Raw genomic sequence first — 19338 nt, 5'->3', positions numbered from 1 at the left:
CATGAACAGCTCCTGGGTTCAGCTTCAGTTGATGGACTGTTCCCTTCCCTTCCCTTCCTCCTGGAGCCCTGCCTGAATGAAGCCTTGCCTCGCCTTGCCTGAAACCTTGCCTCACCTCACCTGAAACCTCACCTCATCTTGCCTCGCCTCACCTCGCCTGAAGCCTTGCCTGCACCACTGTCAAGTTCAACTGTTGGAGCAAGACCGGAGCTTTGCTGTTTCAGGATAAGAAACTGTCTGTCATTGTTTGGAACTGTCTCTCTGTGTCCACACCTCCGCTAGGTAGGTCCGGCCATTTGCCGCTACCTAGTGTTGGGAACTGTGTCTGCGTCCATGCCTTCGCTAGGTAGGTCTGACCATTTGCTGCTACCTAGTGTTGGGAACTGTGTCTGTGTCCACGCCTTCACTAGGTCGGTCTGGCCGTTTCCCGCTACCTTGTGTTTTGAACCGTATCTGTGTCCATGCCTTTGCTAGGCAGGTCTGGCTGTTTGCCGCTACCTTGTGTTGGAACTGTCTCCCTGTGTTCTGTATACAAGTCCCGGCCCTACGTCCTGCTCCCTAGGAAGGGTTCTGACTCTGTGTAGAGCCCCGGCCCCAAGTCCTGTTTCCAAAGAGAGGTCCCGGCTTGGTGTTCCATGTCTCTGCGTTCCTGTCCTCTCAAGACCAAGGCTTTGTGTTCCTGTCCTCCCTCAACCAAGGTTCTGCACTCCTGCCTCCCTCGACCTAGTCAAGGTTTCGTATTCTCATCCTGTCAAAGTGCCTCGCCCTGCCCAGGAGAACAACACCCAGCCCGGTGCTGGGGTTCCCTTCGCCTGTCCAAGTCACGTCCAAGAACCTCGTCCTGTCCAAGTCAAGGCTTTGTGTCCTCGTCCTGTCTGTGTGCCTCATCCTATGCAGGAGTTCCATGTCCACTCTGCGTCTAGTTCTGGAGTCCAAGCCCTAGTCAAGACGCAGGTTCTGGGTCCTTGCCCAGTCTCTGACTCGGAGTCCATACACAATCCTCATCATGTCCTCGCCTCGAGGAGCCCAAGCCTTGTCATGTCCTTGCCTCGAGGAGCCCAAGCCTTATCATGTCCTCGCCACAAGGAGCCCAAGTCATGAAGTATCCAAACATGAAGAACCCAGGCCTCGTCATTTCCTCGCCACGAGGAACCCAAGCCATGAAGTACCCAAGCATGAAGAACTCAAGCCATGTCCAGCCCTGTAGCCACGTCATGTCCTCGCCTAGTTCCAGGGTCCAAGCTCGAGTCAAGACTAAGATTCTGGGTCCTTGTCCAGTCTCCGGCTTGGAGTCCAAGCCCAGGCTCCGAGTTCCCAGTGCCTTGTCCTGGTCCTGCTTGCCGAGCCAATGTCCGAGCCCAAGTCTGTGTTCTTGTCCCAGCTCTCTAGTCAAGTCTTGTTCCTAGTACTTCGGTGTCTGTGTCTTGCATCTGGGTCCGCTCCCAACGCCCCCATTATGACAGAGCAGTCCAGCCAAATATGTCGTTTAGCTCTCACTATCCTGGCTTCTCTCCTGTTGAATGCCCCCCACCCCAACCACCCATGTCGTCCTTAGTCCTAGAGAGCCTGTTCGGTTGCCAAAAGGCTCCCATGGGTTGGGGGGGGGGTGGTAGTGTCATGGTCCGGTCCATCGATCCGTATTCCAGGTTTTCCGGATTTCCCTTGTTCTGTTGGTGCCTTAATTCAGGCACATGATTCCGATCTTGGGCTGGCTACATAAACAGCTCCTGGATTCAACTTCAGTTGCTGGACTGTTCCCTTCCCTTCCCTTCATCCCGGAGCCCTGCCTGAAGCCTTGCCTTGCCTCACCTCACCTTGCCTTGCCTGAAACCTCATCTCGCCTCGCCTCACCTGAAGCCTCACCTCGCCTGCACCCGTGTCAAGTTCAACCATCGGAGCAACACCTTGCTGTGTCAGGATAAGAAACTGTCTGTTATTGTTTGGAACTGTCTCTCTGTGTCCACACCTTCGCTAGGTAGGTCCGGCCATTTGCCGCTACCGAGTGTTGAGAACTGCCTCTCTGTGTTCTGTGTATGAGTCCTAGTCCTATGTCCTGCTCCCTAGGAGGGGTCCTGACTCTGTGTAGAACCCCGTCCCTAAGTCCTGTTCCCAAGGAGGGGTCCCAGCTCTGTGTTCCATGTCTCTGCATTCCTGTCCTCTCAAGACCAAGGCTCTGCGTTCCTGTCGTCCCTCAACCAAGGTTGTGCATTTCTGTCTCCCTCTACCTAGTCAAGGCTTCGTGTTCTCGACCTGTCCATGTGCCTCGCCCAGCCCAGGAGTACCGCACCCAGCCTGGTGCTGGGGTTCCCTCATCCTATGCTGGGGTTCCCTCGTCCTGTTCAGGAGTTTCTCATCCTGTCCAAGCCACATCCAAGAACCTCGTCCTGTCCAAGTCAAGGCTTTGCATCCTCGTCCTGTCCGTGTGCCTGGTCCTGTGCAGGAGTTCCACATCATGTCTTCGTCTAGTTCTGGAGTCCGAGCCCCAGTCAAGACCCAGGATCTGGGTCCTTGCCCAGTCTCTGGCTCGGAGTCCATACCCAAGCCTCGTCACGTCCTCACCTCGAGGAACCCAAGACATGTCCAGTCCTGCAGCCACGTCATGCCCTCGCCTAGTTCCGGGGTCCAAGCCCGAGTCAAGACCCAGGTTCTGGGTTCTTGTCCAGTCTCTGGCTTGGAGTCCAAGCCCAGGCTCCTAGTTCCCAGTTCCTTGTCCTGGTCCCGCTTGCCGAGCCAATGTCCGAGCCTAAGTCTGCGTTCTTGTCCCAGCTCTCTAGTCAAGTCCTGTTCCTAGTACTTCAGTGTCTGTGTCTTGCATTTGGGTCCGCTTCCAATGCCACCCGCCCCCCCCCCCCCCGTGACAGAACAGTCCAGCCAAATATGGGCCCAGAGACACAGACGTGCCGTTTAACTCTTGCTATCCTGGGATCTCTGCTGTTGAATGCCTCCCTACCCACCCATGTCGTCCTTAGTCCTGGAGAGCCTGTTTGTTTGTCAGGAGGCTCCCATAGAGTTGGGGGGGGGAATACTGTCATGGTCTGGTTTGTGAAGTCTGCATTCGGGTTCACGGTCCAGTCCATCGATCCGTATTCCAGGTGTTACGGTTTTCCCTTGTCCTGTTGTGTGCCTTAATTGAGGGACATGATTCTGATCTTGGGCTGCCTACATAAACAGCTCCTGGGTTCAGCTTCAGTTGCTGGACTGTTCCCTTCCCTTCACCTTCCTCCTGAAGCCTTCAACCTTCGCCTGCACCACTGTCAAGTTCAACCATCAGAGAAGGACCTGAGCTTTTCTGTGTCAGGATAAGAAACTGTCTGTCATTGTTTGGAACAGTCTCTCTGTGTCCACACCTTCGCTAGGTAGGTCCAACCATTTGCCGCTACCTAGTGTCGGGAAACTTATCTGTGTCCACGCCTTCGCTTGGTTGGTCCGGCCGTTTGTCACTACCTTGTGTTGGGAACTGTCTCTCTGTGTTCTGTGTATGAGTCCCGGCCCTATGTCCTGCTCCCTAGGAGGGGTCCTGACTCTGTGTAGAGCCCTGGCTCCAAGTCCTGTTTCCAAGGAGAGGTCCCGGCTCTGTGTTCCATGTCTCCGGGTTCCTGTCCTCTCAAGATCAAGGGTCTGTGTTCCTGTCCTCCCCCAACCAAGGTTCTGCGCTCCTGTCTCCCTCGACCTAGTCAAGGTTTCATGTTCTTGTCCTGTCCATGTGCCTTGCCCAGCCCAGTGCTGGGGTTACCTCATCCTGTCCAAGCCACATCCAAGAACCTTGTCCTGTCCAGGTCAAGGCTTTGCATCCTCGTGCTGTGCAGGAGTACCACGTCCAGTCCTGTAGCCACATCATGTCTTCGTCTAGTTCTGGAGTCCGAGCCCGAGTCAAGACCCCCCAAGTTCTGGGTCCTTGCCCAGTCTCTGGCTCAGTGTCCAAACCCAAGCCCCGTCATATCCTCGCCTCGAGGAACCCAAGCCCCATCATGTCCTCGCCTCAAGGAACCCAAGCCCCGTCATGTCCTCGCCTTGAGGAACCCAAGCCTTGTCATGTCCTCGCCATGAAGAACCCAAGCCATGTCCAATCCTGTAGCCATGTCATGTCCTCGCCTGGTTCCGGGGTCCAAGCCCGAGTCAAGACCCAGATTCTGGGTCCTTGTCCAGTCTCTGGCTCAGAGTCCAAGCCCAGGCTCCTAGTTCCCGGTACCTTGTCCTGGTCCCACTTGCCGAGCCAATGTCCTAGCCCAAGTCGTGTTCATAGTACTTCAGTGTCTCTGTCTTGCATTTGGGTCCACTCCCAGTGCCCTCCCTTAAGAGAAGGGGAAGGAGGAGAAGCACCAGAGAGAAGTGGAGAAGCAAAAGGGAAGCCAGAACGGGGAAGAGAAAGAGGGAGAAGGATAAGGGGGGAAATTACCAGAGGTTAGATAAACTAATGCATTTCTCTTTCAGTTTTTTGATTTGAAGGAGGAGTGCACCAGAGGGCGGTGGGAGGTAGATGATAAGAAGAGTTAAGAGGGGACCCGGAGTTGTAAATGGCGGAAGGGAGGGGGAAGGGAAAAGTTACCAGAAGTCAGAGAAATAGATGTACGGTGTATGTAATCAGGTTGGAGGCAACTCAGGTAGAAATTGAATGTGTCGCTCCTCCAATGTGAGTGAGTGGCCTCATTGACACTGTGGAGGAGGCTTTGCCTCGGTCCTGCTCAAGTTCACTCCCCAAAATCTCTGGAAGAATCAGTGACTCTGTATTCATAATATTTCCTGCAGCTTGTACCAAACTCAGAAACGCAACATTTTTGCTGCCATTTTTTCACCAGCTCATTACCTTTATTTATTCCATTCTCACCCCTTTCCTTTCTGGATCTCTCCATCTTCATCCAGTCTCTGATTGTCCGCACAAGTCCACACATTCCTTCCAAACATGCCTCACTTTCCCCATTCCACCCCCCCATCACAATGTATTCTCTCCAATGATGAGATGCCCCAGATGCCTCTGAATTGCCTTCTTTCTTCCTGAACCCTGGATTCCCTCCACCATAGTAACCACTTCTCCTTTGATTCATGTGCACCTCTCTAATCTCCTCTCCTCCTGGATGGAGCTCCTGCGGCCCTCATCTTCCGCCTTCACGTTCAAAGCATCATCCTGCCACCTGTATCAATATTTTGCCAATTCATCATTCTTCCTGCCACTGCCCTCTGATGCAGACCATATTTAATTTATGAACTTCTTGCCCACTCACCAATTCTGTCAGTGTTTACATTTAAGCCAATTGTCCTGACCCCTATGTTTTATTTTATTTTCATATTTTTGCCTGTTGTTGAAATCAACTGCAGTTTCTCTGCAGCCACTCATTACAGTTGTCAACTTACAGATGACCTTTTTATGCAACACACATCAAAGTTGCTGGTGAATGCAGCAGGCCAGGCAGCATCTCTAGGAAGAGGTACAGTCGACGTTTCGGGCTGAGACCCTTCGTCAGGACTAACTGAAAGAAGAGCTAGTAAGAGATTTGAAAGTGGGAGGGGGAGATCTGAAAAATAAACCTGATTCTGATTCTATGTCCACTAGCTTCTGTGTCTCCCCGGTAACTTGGTTCACGATACAACAGCAGAAACAGTACGAAATTTGTTAACAGTTGTAAAATGGTGGGAATGTTTGCTTGATGCTGTTAGAATGAAATGCTATAAGCTGGAGATGAGAGTGCATAGAGGGGTGAGATATGCCAACTAGTGGAGTGGTGTCGCAGGAACAATCTTGCACTCAAAAGGGCTGATCGTGGACTTCAGGAAGGGTAAGATGAGGGAACATATACCAATCCTCAGAGGGATCAGAAGTAGAGAGAGTGAGCAGTTTTAAGTTCCTGTCTGTCAAGACCTCTGAGGATCTAGCCTTGTCCCAGCATATCGATGCAGTTATAAAGAAGGCAAGGCAGTGGATATATTCTGTTAGCAGTTTGAAGAGATTTGGATTTTCAACTAAAACACTCAAAAATTTCTACAGATGTACTGTGGAGAGCATTCTGACTGGCTGCATCACTGTCTGGTATGTTGGTTGGGGCTTGGAGCGGTGGGGGTGGGGGTGGTGTTACTGCACAGAACTGAAAGAAGCTAAGAAAGTTGCAATATTAGTCAGCTCCATCTTGGGTACCAGCCTCCATAGTACCCAAGACATCCTCAAGGAGTGGTACCTCAGAAAGCTGACATTCATTATTAAGGACCCTCAATCACCCAAGACATGCCCTCTTCTCACTGTTACTATCGGGAAGGAGGTACAGAAGCCTGAAGGTACACACTCAGCACTACAGGAACATCTTCTTCCCTTCTGCCAGACAATTCCTAAATGGACATTGAACACACACACATACACTGTTTACACTAAGTATACACTTACTGTAATTGATTTCCTTCTTTTTCTTTTTATACTATCATGTATTGCATTGAACTGCTGCTGCTAAGTTAACAAGTTTCACGACACGTGCCGGTGATAATAGACCTGATTCCAATTCTGAAAAGATACAGTTAAAATTAAATCAAAAGTCCTCGTAGAGGCTGATCTCGCCACATACACTTCCACAGAAGCAGGCCGTTTGCAGGTTGACTTTTGCTGACTCTTTTCCTAATAGATATCATCTCCTATTCAAGCACTAACTTGGCTCAAGTCAGATTAGGATCTTGGATCACAAATAATCATGATAATGGAGCCGAAGGCATTGCGGCCAACTTTGCAGATACCATGATAGGTGGTGGCGGTGTGGAGATATGCCTCTATCAGAGGAGGTGCTTCCCTCTGTTGACCTTGGGCAAGGTGTAGCACTTGCTTACCACCACCGCCCCCACCCCCCCGATCAGGGGAATAGGTGGTGGATGGTCGTATGGGTAACTGGTGCGTATCTCAAGACTTTGTTATATGACTACTGACGCCAGGCAGACAATCTCTGAAGAGCATTGATAATAGCTGGGGTCACCCGTCTTGTTAAGACACTTCCCGGAAGAAGGCAGTGGTAAAACCACTTCTGTAGAAAAATTTGCAAGAACAACCCTGGTCATGGAAAGACTGTGATCGCCCATATCATACGACAAGGCACATAACCAACGAATGAATCTTGATAGGTGGAAGGATGGACACTGTTGCAGAAACAGGAAGTCTTAAGAAGGACTTGGGAAGGTTAGGAGAGTGGCAAGGACGTGGCGGATGGAACACAGTGTAGGAAGTGTGTGGTCATGCCCTTTGGTAAGAACAATAAAGGTGCCGAGTATTTTCTAAATGGGGAGAAAATTCAGACGTCAGTGGTGCAAAGGGACCTGGGTCTCATAGTTCAAGATTCCCTCGAGGTTAGTCAGTAGTAAAGAAGGCAAATGAAAAGTTAGCATTCATTTTGAGGGGGCTAGTATATAAAATCAAAAATGTACTGCTGGGGCTTTATAAGGCATTTATCAGAACGCATTTGAAATATTGGGAGCAATTCTAAGCCCCATACTTAAAGATTGATGTGCTGGCCATAGAGAGGGTCTGGAGAAGGTTCACAGAAATGATCCCAGGAATGAAAGGTTCAACATACTAGGTGTGTTTAATGTGCCTGGGCCTGTAGTTGGTGAAGTTTGAAGCCTTTGAAATACTGCAAATCCTAGATAAAGTGGAAGTACAGAGGATGTTTCCTTTAGTAGGAAAGTCTGGGGTATGAGGGCACAGACTCAGAATAAAGAGGCACCCTTTAGAAATGAGATGAGGAGGAATTTTTTCAGCCAGTGGGTGGTGAATCTGTGGAATTCATTGCCACGGAGGGCTGTGGAGATTAGGTTATTGGGCATGTTTAAGACAGAGATTAATAGGAATTAAGGTGCAGAGATTAATAGGATCTTGATGGGAAAGGGAATTAAGGTTTTCAGCGATCAGGTAAATGAATAGCATTAAAACAGCCATGATTGAATGGCAGAACAGACTAGATGAGCTGAATGGTCTAATTCTGCACTTGGTCTTATGAATCAGGAATTTGCAGAGGAGTAGCAACAGGCAAAAATGAAGAGAAAGTTCCATAGCAAAAATAGTAGCGTAATTATTGTTGATAATAAGAGATCAAAAACTTGCATTTATGTAGCATTTGTAATGTAGGTACTTTACAGGATATTAAGTGGAGGAACCAGAAGTGAGAAGTTAGAACAGCAGTTGAAAAAAAAACTAGAAATAAAAGTAGGAATATTTGTAAAAAGTGGATCTGAATTGTATTAAATTTACAGTGTGGAGTTGGCCCATTTGATGTAGGCTGGTATCATATGAGCATACTGCTGTCCAAGAATACACTTATATCCTTTTCTCCCTCAAATACTCATCCAACTTTACTCTAAAGAACTTCCACTCTGTTTGCCCCAAATATTTCCTGTGTATATCCCAAATACTATTGTGCTGATCAATCCAGGCTTGGAGCTCCTGTGTTCCTTACAGGTGATTGGCTTATGTTTATGGGCCCTGACTTTGGACTCCACTGTGGCTCAAACATTTCCACCACTCTCTCACCAAACCCTTGTCTACTTCTGATAACCTCTAGGAAGTCATGAATCTACGATGAAAGGGAAGTGATTTCCCCTGAAACCTGTTTTCCTCCATCAGTATCAACTTTAAATCATATGGAAAACACAAGGCATGGTTCAATGAGACTTTGACCTAGCTTCTCTAAGTTTACATACATTTCTTTTGCAATGTGAATAAGTATTTAATAGCTGAAGTTTAAAGGCAAATACACATCAGGCAAAGCCCTCCCCACCATTGAGTACATTCACATGAGCATCCATCATCAAAAATAGGCCCCGTCCAGACCATGCTCTCTTCTAGGTCCTACCATCAGGCAGGAGGTACAGGAGCCACACCACCAGGTTCAGGGACAATTTTTACCCTCCAACCATCAGGCTTCTGAACCACCATGGATACCTTCACTCACCATTACTCTGAACTGATTCTACAACCTACAGACTCACTTGCAAGGACAGTTTACAACTCAGGTTGTCAGTATTATTTTCAATTGCAAAATTTGTCTTGCACATTGGTTATTTGTCAATCTTTGTTCACTTATGCATAGTTTTTGTATTTCTAATTTCCCTGTAAATGCCTGCATGAAAATGAATCACAAGGTAGTATATGATAAAATATGCCTTCTTTGAAAATATTTTTTTTAATTATAGGAGGAGTGCTGATCATAAAGAATGTCCATGACTTTACATCATCCCTTTTGTTAGGCAATTGTTATTCACAACTTTAAAGTTGTGACAGAATTACACCAGCCTGCTTTAACCTTACAGTTTAACCACATTGTATTAAAATAGACTTTCTGTTCTATTTGCTTTCTTTCATAGAGTCATAGAAACATAAAGTACAGAAACAGACCCTTCAGCCCATCTAGTCAATGCCAATTATTTAATCTGCCCTGCTCATCAACCTGCACTGGGACCACAGCCCTCCATATCCCTAACATCTCTATACCTATACAAATTTCTCTTAAATATTGAAATTACATTTGCATGCTTCACTTTCACTGGTAACTCATAAACCATTCTCACGACCCTCTGAGTGAAGATGTCTCCCCTCATGTTCCCCTTAAACTTTACACCTTTCACCCTTAACCCATGACCTCTAGTTATATTTTAATTCAGCGTTCGTGAAAAAAGCTTTCTTGCATTTACTCTATCTACCTCTTTTCAATCTTCTACATTCCAAGGAATAAATTCCTAAGCTATTCAATCTTTACTTACAACTCAAATCCCCCAAATTCGGCAACATCCTTGTGAATTTTCTCAGTACTCTTTCAACCTTATTTACATCTTTTCTGTATGTAGGTGACCAAAACTGAATACTTCAAATTAGGCCTTAGCAATGTCTTATTCCAATTTCTTGTAATTACTGTGCATAATTTATATTTAATTTATGTTTTATTTCTTATGAATGTTGCTTCTATGCTTATATGTGCCCATGATCCAATTGTAAGTAAACTTGCATATGACAATAAACTCTACTTTGATGAATAAACTCCTGGCATTTAAGAGACATTTGGACATGGCAAATGATTGTGCAGGGCTGGAGGGGCAGTGATCATGTGCAGGCAGAAGAGGTCACACAATGGATTCTGCAGATGCTGGAAATCTTGAACGACAATATACAAAATGCTAAAGAGACTCAGCAGATCAGACAACATGCATGGAGAGGAACAAACAGATAACATTTTGGGATGGGACTCTTCATCAGAAAGGATCAACTGAATCAGACATTATGTTCTCACACACACATTGTGGACACAAGGGTCTGTTCCTCTGCTGTTCTGCTATAGAGTCATTGAGTCATAGAAGTCTACAGCAGAGAAAGATGCTGAACTATTCAACTACCTAGTCCCATTGACCTGGACCTGGACCATGCCCCTCCATACTTCTCCCATCCATGTACCTATCCAAATTTCTCTAAAATGTTGACGTTGAACCTGGATCTACCACTTCCTCCAGCAGCTCACTTACACTTTCACCACCCAAGTTGGAGTTCATGGTTTAAAGGTGAAAGGTGACTTTCGCTCAAAGATTCCCTCTCAGGTTCCTCTTAAACATTTCACCTTTCACCCTTAACCCATGACCTCCAGTTTTAGCCTCACCCAACTTCAGTGGAAAAAGCCTGCTTGCATTAACCCTATCTATACCCCTCATAATTTTGTGTTATCAATTTCGTTATATGCTGTATCGTATGACATGGGTGATCATGGTCTTTGAGCATGATTGTTTTTAGCAAATTTTTCTGCAGAAGCAGTTTGTCATTGCCTTCTTTTGGCCAGTGTCTTTACAGGATGGGTGACCCCAACCATTATCAATATTCTTCAGAGATTGTCTGCCTGGCGTCAGTGGTCGCATAACCAGGACTTGTGATGTGCACCAGCTGCTCATACAACCATCCTATGGCTTCACCTGACCCTGGTAGTGGGGCTAAGCAGGTGCTACACCTTACCCAAGGGTGACCTGTAAGCTAGCGGAGTGAAGGAGCACCTACACCTCCATTTGTAGAGACACACTTCCATCCCACCACCCTATCACATCACTTCTTATTCTTCTCTGCTCCAGGGATTAAAGTTCTAATCCATTCACCGTTCCACAACAACTCAGGTCAAGTCCTTACAACATTCTTGTAGATTTTCTCTGAACTCTTTCAATCTTATTGATGTCTTTCCTGTTGGAAGGTGAGCAGAAATGAACATAATACTCAGAATCAGAATATTCTGAGTAGTAAGAATGCATCTTAATGCATGCATTACTAAATGACAATAAAAGAGCACTGTGTGTCCTCATAATCTAATCTAAAAAATATGGTTTACTATCACCGGCATGTGTTGTGAAATTTGTTAACTTATCAGCAGCAGTTATATAATATGTAACTTGCAATATGTAATATAGAAAAAAACAAAATAAAATAATAATAATAAATAAGTAAATCAATTAAACTATATAGAATAGATTTAAAAATCATGCAAAAAACAGAAATAATATACATTAAAATGAGACCTCAAACTAAGCCTCAAAGTGTTTCTTCAAGTGTTATTTATTTAAATTTCGCTAATCTCTTTTAAGGATTATATCTCATTCTCGCATCCTTAATTAAACTGTAAATATCTGTATATATTTTGTTCAAATTTGCATGAGCAATTAAATTTATTTCCAGTTTCCTTTTACTAAATTTTACATTCTGTACAGTTTTCATTTGAAGTTCTATCTATCGCCCCCATTTTCCAGGTTCATCATCACGTTTGACTTTTTTTTGAGTGTTTTATACAGTATTATGAAACTCTACACTTTACCCATGACTAGGTTTGCTCAGTTCGCCGTGTTTCTTCAGACTTGCCCAGGTAAAGAATTTACACTCAATTCACCCTTAACACATATGATCATGTCCGAGGTTCCATCTCCGCTTTTCGACCTGTTCTCAGTGGAAAAAGTTTTAAAGCAACGGCGGCAGAATACAGATTACAAATTACCCCTGTGACAAAAGTGGCATGAGAAATCCGAATTTACGCCTGGACATAGCATTAAAATGCCCATAGCAGCGGGACCAAATGAAACCCTGCAAGAGGTGATAATGGAGATTGCGCGCAAAGTGATGTCAGGCGGCAAGTGTGGAAAACTACTATGTCCGAGTGCCGCCCAAAGCAGGTTTTGTTTCAAAATGAATGAAATGACAACCCGGAAGTCGATGGGAGAGAACAGTTACAATGACCAAACTGTAGCGAGGGGGCATCTACCTGAAAACCATTCAAGCAGAAAGTTTGAAATTCCGTCCCGCTGTTAGATAGGGAAACGCGAACTGTAAGAAAAGGGTGTACCCTTCCGCTGCAGCGCGCTTGGAGATTACCTCTCACAACTTTCACAAACGGCGAGATTTGTTCTAAAACGCCCATGTAGTTTACCTGCAGAAGCAACGAGGTCAGGGCGAAGGAATAAAACGGCGACAGCGTAGAAACTGTATTTGGACATTACTGGACACTTGCTTTGCAAACTCCTTCACGTTTCAGCGGTGCTGAAGCCTCCCAGTAACACAGTGTGGCTGTCGCAGGCTGAGTTATCAAATGTAAATCCAAGATTTACCGGATATATACCAGTTTAATTACATGAGGTATCCAATGGTCGTGACTGAAATGAAATGAGCATCAGTCTTTAAAAGCTAGTGGCTATTAATATTCCTTGTATGACCGAGATAATACACCAGTTACTCGCATTTACTGGCATTTAATGCGCTCGCTTATATATATATATATATTTTGCAGTTATACGTCGATTACACAATCACAAATTTGAAACTCAAGCACAATTACATTTATCTTTGCTGACTCGGGTTCTGTTTACTTTTGCAAGGGGGGAATAGGCATAAACTGAAAGCAGGAGAAACACGCCGGGGCCAGCGGCTAAGCAGAAGCAGGTGGCGCGGGGAGGAACTGTCTCGACAGGGAAATAGTAGAGCAGCTATTAAGGGACGAGGGCCATGTTCTCCCGCCCTCTGTGTCATCGCCACACCCTCCCCTACCTTTGTTTTTACCCATTCTCTCCACCCCTGCTCGAGCCTTTAATTCTTTCAGAACATAGGACAGGCCCATCAGTTCACAGCACTGTGGCAAAAATTAAACTAGTAATCAGATGTCGAACTAATTTCTGTCTACACAATGCCCATATGCGCCCGTTCTCTGCCCGTGCCGAAGAGTTTATAAAACCCCTGACTGCTTATTCCGGGCTTCCAACAGTGTAAGAAAAAAACCATCACCTTTGAAATTCCATCACCCCTCTCACCAGCACACACACGCTAAATGCATGCCCTTTAGTATTAGATCGTTTTACCCTGATTCTGGCTGTATATCAATGCCTAGCGTAATCATGTATGCGCTAAAGATGCTGGCTGTGTGTGTCTATCGGGGCTCCCCTCAGCATCCGACGCTCCAGAGAAAACAGGGTACTCCATGATAAGGTTCCCCAATCAAGGCTTATTGAGAAAGTAAGGAGGCATGGGATCCAAAGGGACATTGCTCTGTGGATCACAGAAGGCAAAGAGTGGTTGTAAACGGGTCATATTCTGCATGGAGGTCGGTCACCAGTGGAGTGCCTCAGAGATCTGTTCTGCGACCCTTACTCTTGGTGATTTTTATAAATGACCTGGATGAGGAAGTAGAGGGATGGGATAGTAAGTTTGCTGATGACACAAAGGTTGGAGGTGTTGTGGATAGTGTGGAGGGCTGTCAGAGGTTACAGCGGGACATTGATAGGATGCAAAATGGGCTGAGAAGTGGCAGAGGGAGTTCAACCCAGATAAGTGTGAGGTGGTTCATTTTGGTTGGTCAAATATGATGGCAGAATATAGTATTAATGGTAAGACTCTTGGCAGTATGGAGGAACAGAGGGATCTTGGGGTCCGAGTCCATAGGATGCTCAAAGCTGCTACACAGGTTGACTCTGTGGTTAAGAAAGCATACGGTGCATTGGCCTTCATCACTTGTGGAATTGAATTTGGGAGTCAGAGGTAATGTTGCAGTTATATAAGACCTTGGTCATACCTCACTTGGAGTACTGTGTTCTGTTCTGGTCACCTCACTACAGGAAGGATGCGGATACTCTCGAGAGAATGCAGAGGAGATTTACAAGGATGTTGCCCGTAATGGAGGGCGTACCTTATGAGAATATGCTGTGTGAACTTGGCCTTTTCTCCTTAGAGTAACGGAGGATGAGAAGTGACCTGATAGAGGTGTATAGGATGATGAGGCACATTGATCATGTAGACAGCATGAGGCTTTTTCCCAGGGCTGAAATGGCTACCACAAAGGGGCATAGTTTTACGGTGCTTGGAAATAGGTACCTAGAGGATGTCAGGGATAAGTTTTTCACACAGAGAGTGGTAGGTGTGTGGAATACACTGCCAGTGGCGGTGCTGGAAATGGCTATAATAGGGTCTTTTAAGAGCCTCTTAGATAGATACATGGAGCTTAGAAAAATAGAGGGCTATATGCAAGGGAAATCCTAGGCAGTTTCTAGAGTTGTCATGGTCCAGTCTGTGAAGTCCACATTCCGGTTCATGGTCTGGTCCATGGACTCAGGACTCTGGGTCTTCCAGCTGTCCCTTGTTTCGGTTGGGTTAATCATAGGCACCTGATTCTCATCTTGGAGCTTGGAATATAAATAGCCTTGGAGTTGAGTGTGGGCTGCTGGTTTGTCTTGTCAAGATTCCCGGGGAGCATCCTGCCGGTGGAAGGCTAGAGCAGCCACTTGCCATCTTTCGGCCTCATTGGTGAACCATTGCTTCATGGAGCTTTGCGGTCGGTAGTCGGATCTGTCTTTGCAATATGGATTTGCTGTATGGATTTGGCTGTTTCCTGGACCAGCTGAGTGGCCGTCAGCCGCTCCGAGCTAAATAGGGATCCGGCTATTTCCATAGCCAGCCGAGGTTGCTAGCCATAACTGCGACTTGGAGCAACCCCGATGCAGAGATGGAACTGTCTGTCATTCTTCGGTGTTTGTCTCTTCTTGTCCTCACCTCTGTGGGGTAAATCAGGCCATTCTGCTCTTGCCCTGTGGGGGGATCTGTCTTGTCCTCACCTACGTGGGGCAAGTCAGGCTGTTCTGCCGTTGCCCTGCGGGGGGACCTGTCTTGTCTTGTCTTTGCCTCTGTTGGGTAAGTCCAACTGTTCTGCCGTTACCTGATGGATGGACCTGTCCCACCTTGGTGTGGAGATAAAGATGAGTCCCGGCTTTTCGAAGGATAAGTCCCAGCTCTGTGTTGATGTTCAGTTCTCAGTCTGTCTCCGAGCTCCAGCCTCTGAGTTACCAGCCTCCGTATTCCTAGACTGCAGCCTCAAGCCTCAAGCCTCAAGACCCCAGCCTCAAACCTCAAGCCTCTAGACCCTGGCCACATCCTGACATGTAGCCAAGTCATGTCCTTGCCTGGTTCTGGGGTTTGAGCCCAAGGCAAGACCCAGTTTCTGGGTCCTTGTCCAGTCTCTGGCTCGGAGTCCAAGCCCAGGCTTCTAGTTCAGGGTTCCTTGTCCTGGTCCCGCTTTCCCAAATCCAGGCTCCTAGTTCATGGTTCCTAGTCCCGGTCCTGCTTTCCCAAGCCCAGGCTCCTAGTTCTTAGTTCCTTGTCTGGGTTCCCTGTTTCTTGTCCATGTCTTTGCCCAGGTCCTGCATCCTAGTACTGTCCCTAGTACTTCAGTGTCTGTATCTTGCATTTGGGTCAGTTCCCAATGCCTCCCCCCATTGTGACCGAACAAACCAGCCATTCATGTACCCAGCAATGCAGACACTGTCGTCTAACTCCCTCACCCTGAGTTCCCTCCTGATTGAATACCCCCCTCCAGCACCCGCCTGAGTTGTCCTTAGTTCGGGAGAGCCTCTTTGGTCACTCGGATGCTCCCATAGATGGCGGGGGGTTACTGTCATGGTCTGGTCCGTGAAGTCCGCATTCCAGTTCACGGTCTGGTCCGTGGACTCAGGACCCCAGGTCTTCCGGCTGTCCCTTGTTTCAGTTGGGTTAATCATAGGTATCTGATTCCCATCTTGGGGCTTGGAATATAAGTAGCCTTGGGGTTGAGTGTGGGCTGCTGGTTTGTCTTGTCAAGATTCCCGGGGAGCATCCTGCCAGTGGAAGGCTAGAGCAGCCACTTGCTATTTTTCGGCTGCATTGGTGAACCATCACTTCATGGAGTCTTGCTGTCAGTAGTCGGAACTGACTTTGCTGTATGGATTCGGCTGTTTCCCGAGCCAGCTGAGTGGCCGTCAGCCGCTCCGAGCTAAGTAGGGATCCGGCTATTTCCATAGCCAGCCGAGGTTGCTGGCTGTAACTGTGACTTGGAGCAACCCCAATGCAGAGATGGAACTGACTGTCATTCTTCGGTGTTTGTCTCTTCTTGTCCTTGCCTCTGTGGAGTAAGTCAGGCCGTTCTACCGTTGCCCTGTGGGGGGATCTGTCTTGTCTTGTCCTCGCCTCTGTGGGGTAAGTCAGGCCATTCTGCTGTTGCCCTGTGGGGGGACCTGTCTTGTTTTGTCTTTGCCTCTGTTGGATAAGTCCGGCCGTTCTGCCATTACCCGTCGGACGGACCTGTCCCACCTTGGTGCGGAGATAAAGATGAATCCTGGCTTTTTGAAGGGTAAATCCCAGCTGTATGTTGATGTTCAGTCTGTCTCCGAGCTCCAGTCTCTGAGTTATCAGCCTCAAGCCTCAAGCCTCAAGCCTCTAGACCCCAGCCACATCCTGTCCTTGCCTGGTTCTGGGGTCCGAGCCTGAGGCAAGACCCAGGTTCTGGGTCCGTGTCCAGTCTCTGGCTCAGAGTCCAAGCCTTGGCTCCTAGTCCACGGTTTCTAGTCCTGGTCCCGCCTTCCCAAGCCCAGGCTCCTAGTTCTTAGTTTCTTGTCCGGGTTCCCTGTTTCTTGTCCATGTGCTTGCCCAGGTCCTGCATCCTAATCCTATCCCTAGTACTTCAGTGTCTGTGTCTTGCATTTGGGTCCGTTCCCAATGCCTCCCCCCATTGTGACAAGAGTAGATTACATGGTTGGTACAACATTGTGGTCCGAAGGGCCTGTAATGTGCTGTAGATTTTTATGTTCTATATTCTGTGCACTGATTTGATGCCATTTTTACCAGCAGAGTCCCGCCAACCCCTCTGCCTACCTTTCTATGCCTCTGATACAAAATGTATCCTTGGACACTCAGCTCCCAACTACAACCATTCTTCAGCCACGATTCAGTGATGGCCACAACATCTTACCTGGCAATCTGTAAAAGTGAAACAAGGTCATCCACCTTATTTCTACACTCCGCGCATTGAGATGTAACACTTTTGAGTACTGTATTTGCTACCCTTTTTGGTTCTACATCCTTAATGTGCTGATATCCCTGCTGGCTGCAATTTCATCCTATCATCTGCCTGCCCTTCCTGACTGCTTGACTGCACGTTGTCTTTTCTGTCCTGGGGTCCTTCACTCCGATTCCCATCCCGCTCAGTTTAAACCCTCCCCTCAGGTTCAGGTGCAACCCGACCCTTTCCTATCAGTCATACCTCCCCCAGAAAAGGTCCTAATAATCGAAGAACCTGAAGTTCCCCCCCACCCCCGATTCAGAAAAAAATGGAAATTTAATAAAACTTACCCGGATAACTTACCCAGAACCAACGCCTCCTCCGAGCTGAAGCCTCCTTTGAACTAAAGCCTGACACTGCCACTCTCACGAACGAAATGACACGAAAGTTCTTTAAAACGAGCGCACCGACCTGTGGGAAACCTCGCCGTACATTGTCACCGCCGGAATGACACTGTACGCCCGCGAAGTAAAGACAGAGTGGGTGTGTGGGTGGGGGGGGGGGGGTGGGCAATGATTGTGAGAGAGGGAAGAGTATTTGAGGTCCTGAGAGTGTCAGTCCTCAAGATCGGCCGTTGGTGATTCAGTAATGCATCATAACAGTAATGGTGAGCAGAGTCTGAGTGTGCAGCTCAGAGCTGTGGTAAAGCAGACCATCAAAACATTGACAGAACTATAAAGCGGTGATGTTGTAAATCAAACAGAAACCTTGGTACTAAAGGAGAGGAGGTGGCGCGAGTGCGGGACAAGCTGTCAGCGAAAGTGATAAACGCAGAATCCATTGAAACATCGAAGAGAAGTCTGGGTAGGTACGTGGATGAGAGAGGTATGGAGGGCTACGCCCTGGGTGTGGGCAGCAAGGACTAGGCAGAAATGAGGATCAGCATGGACTAGATGGGCTAAAAAGCTTGCTTCTGTGCTGTAGTGCCCTAAGAGCCAAAATGTGGTGAACCTGTGGAATTTATTGCCGCACATGGCAGTGGAGGCCAAGTCATTGAGTATATTTAAGGTGAAGACTGGTGGCTTCTTGATTACTAAAGGTGTCAAAGGTTACTGGGAGAGGGCAGAAGAATGGGGTTTTGGGAGATAATAAATCAGCCATGATGGAGTAGCAGAGCAGACTCGATGGACTGAATGGCCTAATTCTGCTTCTATGCCTTATGATGTTTTAACTCCTTAAAAAATAGGAGCCGGGGTAGGCCATTCAGCCCTTCAATCCTGCTAGAAAATTGAACAAGATTGTGGTTGACCTTCCAATATTAAATTTCCACTCCCCTGGTAGAAGTGAATAAATTAGGAGAGGTCTTGATAGGGTAGGCAGTCAGAATCTATTTCCTAGGGTCGAACTGTCAAATACAAGAGGGCATGTATTTAAGTTCGGGGTGGGGGAGTTTAAAGGAGAAGTATGGGGCAAGGTTTTTTTTTACAGGAGAAGTGAGTATCTGGATCAGGCTGCCAGTGTGGTGGTGAAATTAGATACAGTAGCAGCCGTATAAGAGGCTGTTAGATAGACACATGAATACACAGAGAGTGGAGGGGGGTGCATCATGTACAGACAGGAGGGGTGTTGCTTAATTTGGCATCATGTTCAGCACAGACACTATAGTCAGAAGGGCCTGTTCCTGTGTAGTCCTGGTCTCTGTGAACGTTCGTGGGGCTTTCTCTCTGTCTGGTGTGCTGGTGGCGGCATCTCCCTCACCTGTCTCAGTTGTAGGACTGCCATCTTGCTGTGGTGCTTGTTCATCAAATGAAGTTTGGTCATCATTATCACCATCTGTTTGAGTAGAATTGTTCTTCTCATTCTCATTGCTCTGATTATCAGCATGTCCTGTACCGCTTACACTGTCACTTGGCACTGCAGCCCCATGCTGTGACGATGGTGCAGTCGGCAGGCCTTTACAGATTCAGGTATAGAGGCCCAGGTTTTGGAGTTTGCTGATTAGTACTGAAGGCATGATGGTGTTGAATGCCATCAGACTGCTTAATTCATGCTGACGCAACTGTATTTCTATGTT

General features: G+C 47.2%; 1 protein-coding gene across 2 annotated transcripts in view; it reads right to left on the bottom strand.

Moving 5' to 3' along the window:
* Positions 1 to 12553, bottom strand: part of LOC134346151 (uncharacterized) — an 85209-nt gene extending 72656 nt beyond the window's left edge. For both annotated transcript variants that reach the window (XM_063047456.1, XM_063047457.1), the window contains exon 1: positions 12402 to 12553. In XM_063047456.1, the coding sequence (XP_062903526.1) occupies positions 12402 to 12468 (67 nt within the window). In that variant the 5' untranslated portion in view covers positions 12469 to 12553. The remainder of the gene's footprint in view (positions 1 to 12401) is intronic.
* Between the last annotated feature and the right edge of the window lie 6785 nt (positions 12554 to 19338).

Source organism: Mobula hypostoma, chromosome 5 (assembly GCF_963921235.1).
Source record: "Mobula hypostoma chromosome 5, sMobHyp1.1, whole genome shotgun sequence".
Classification (NCBI taxonomy): domain Eukaryota; kingdom Metazoa; phylum Chordata; class Chondrichthyes; order Myliobatiformes; family Myliobatidae; genus Mobula; species Mobula hypostoma.
Note: the sequence above shows the minus strand (reverse complement) of the source record. Positions and strands in the feature narration are given on the sequence as shown.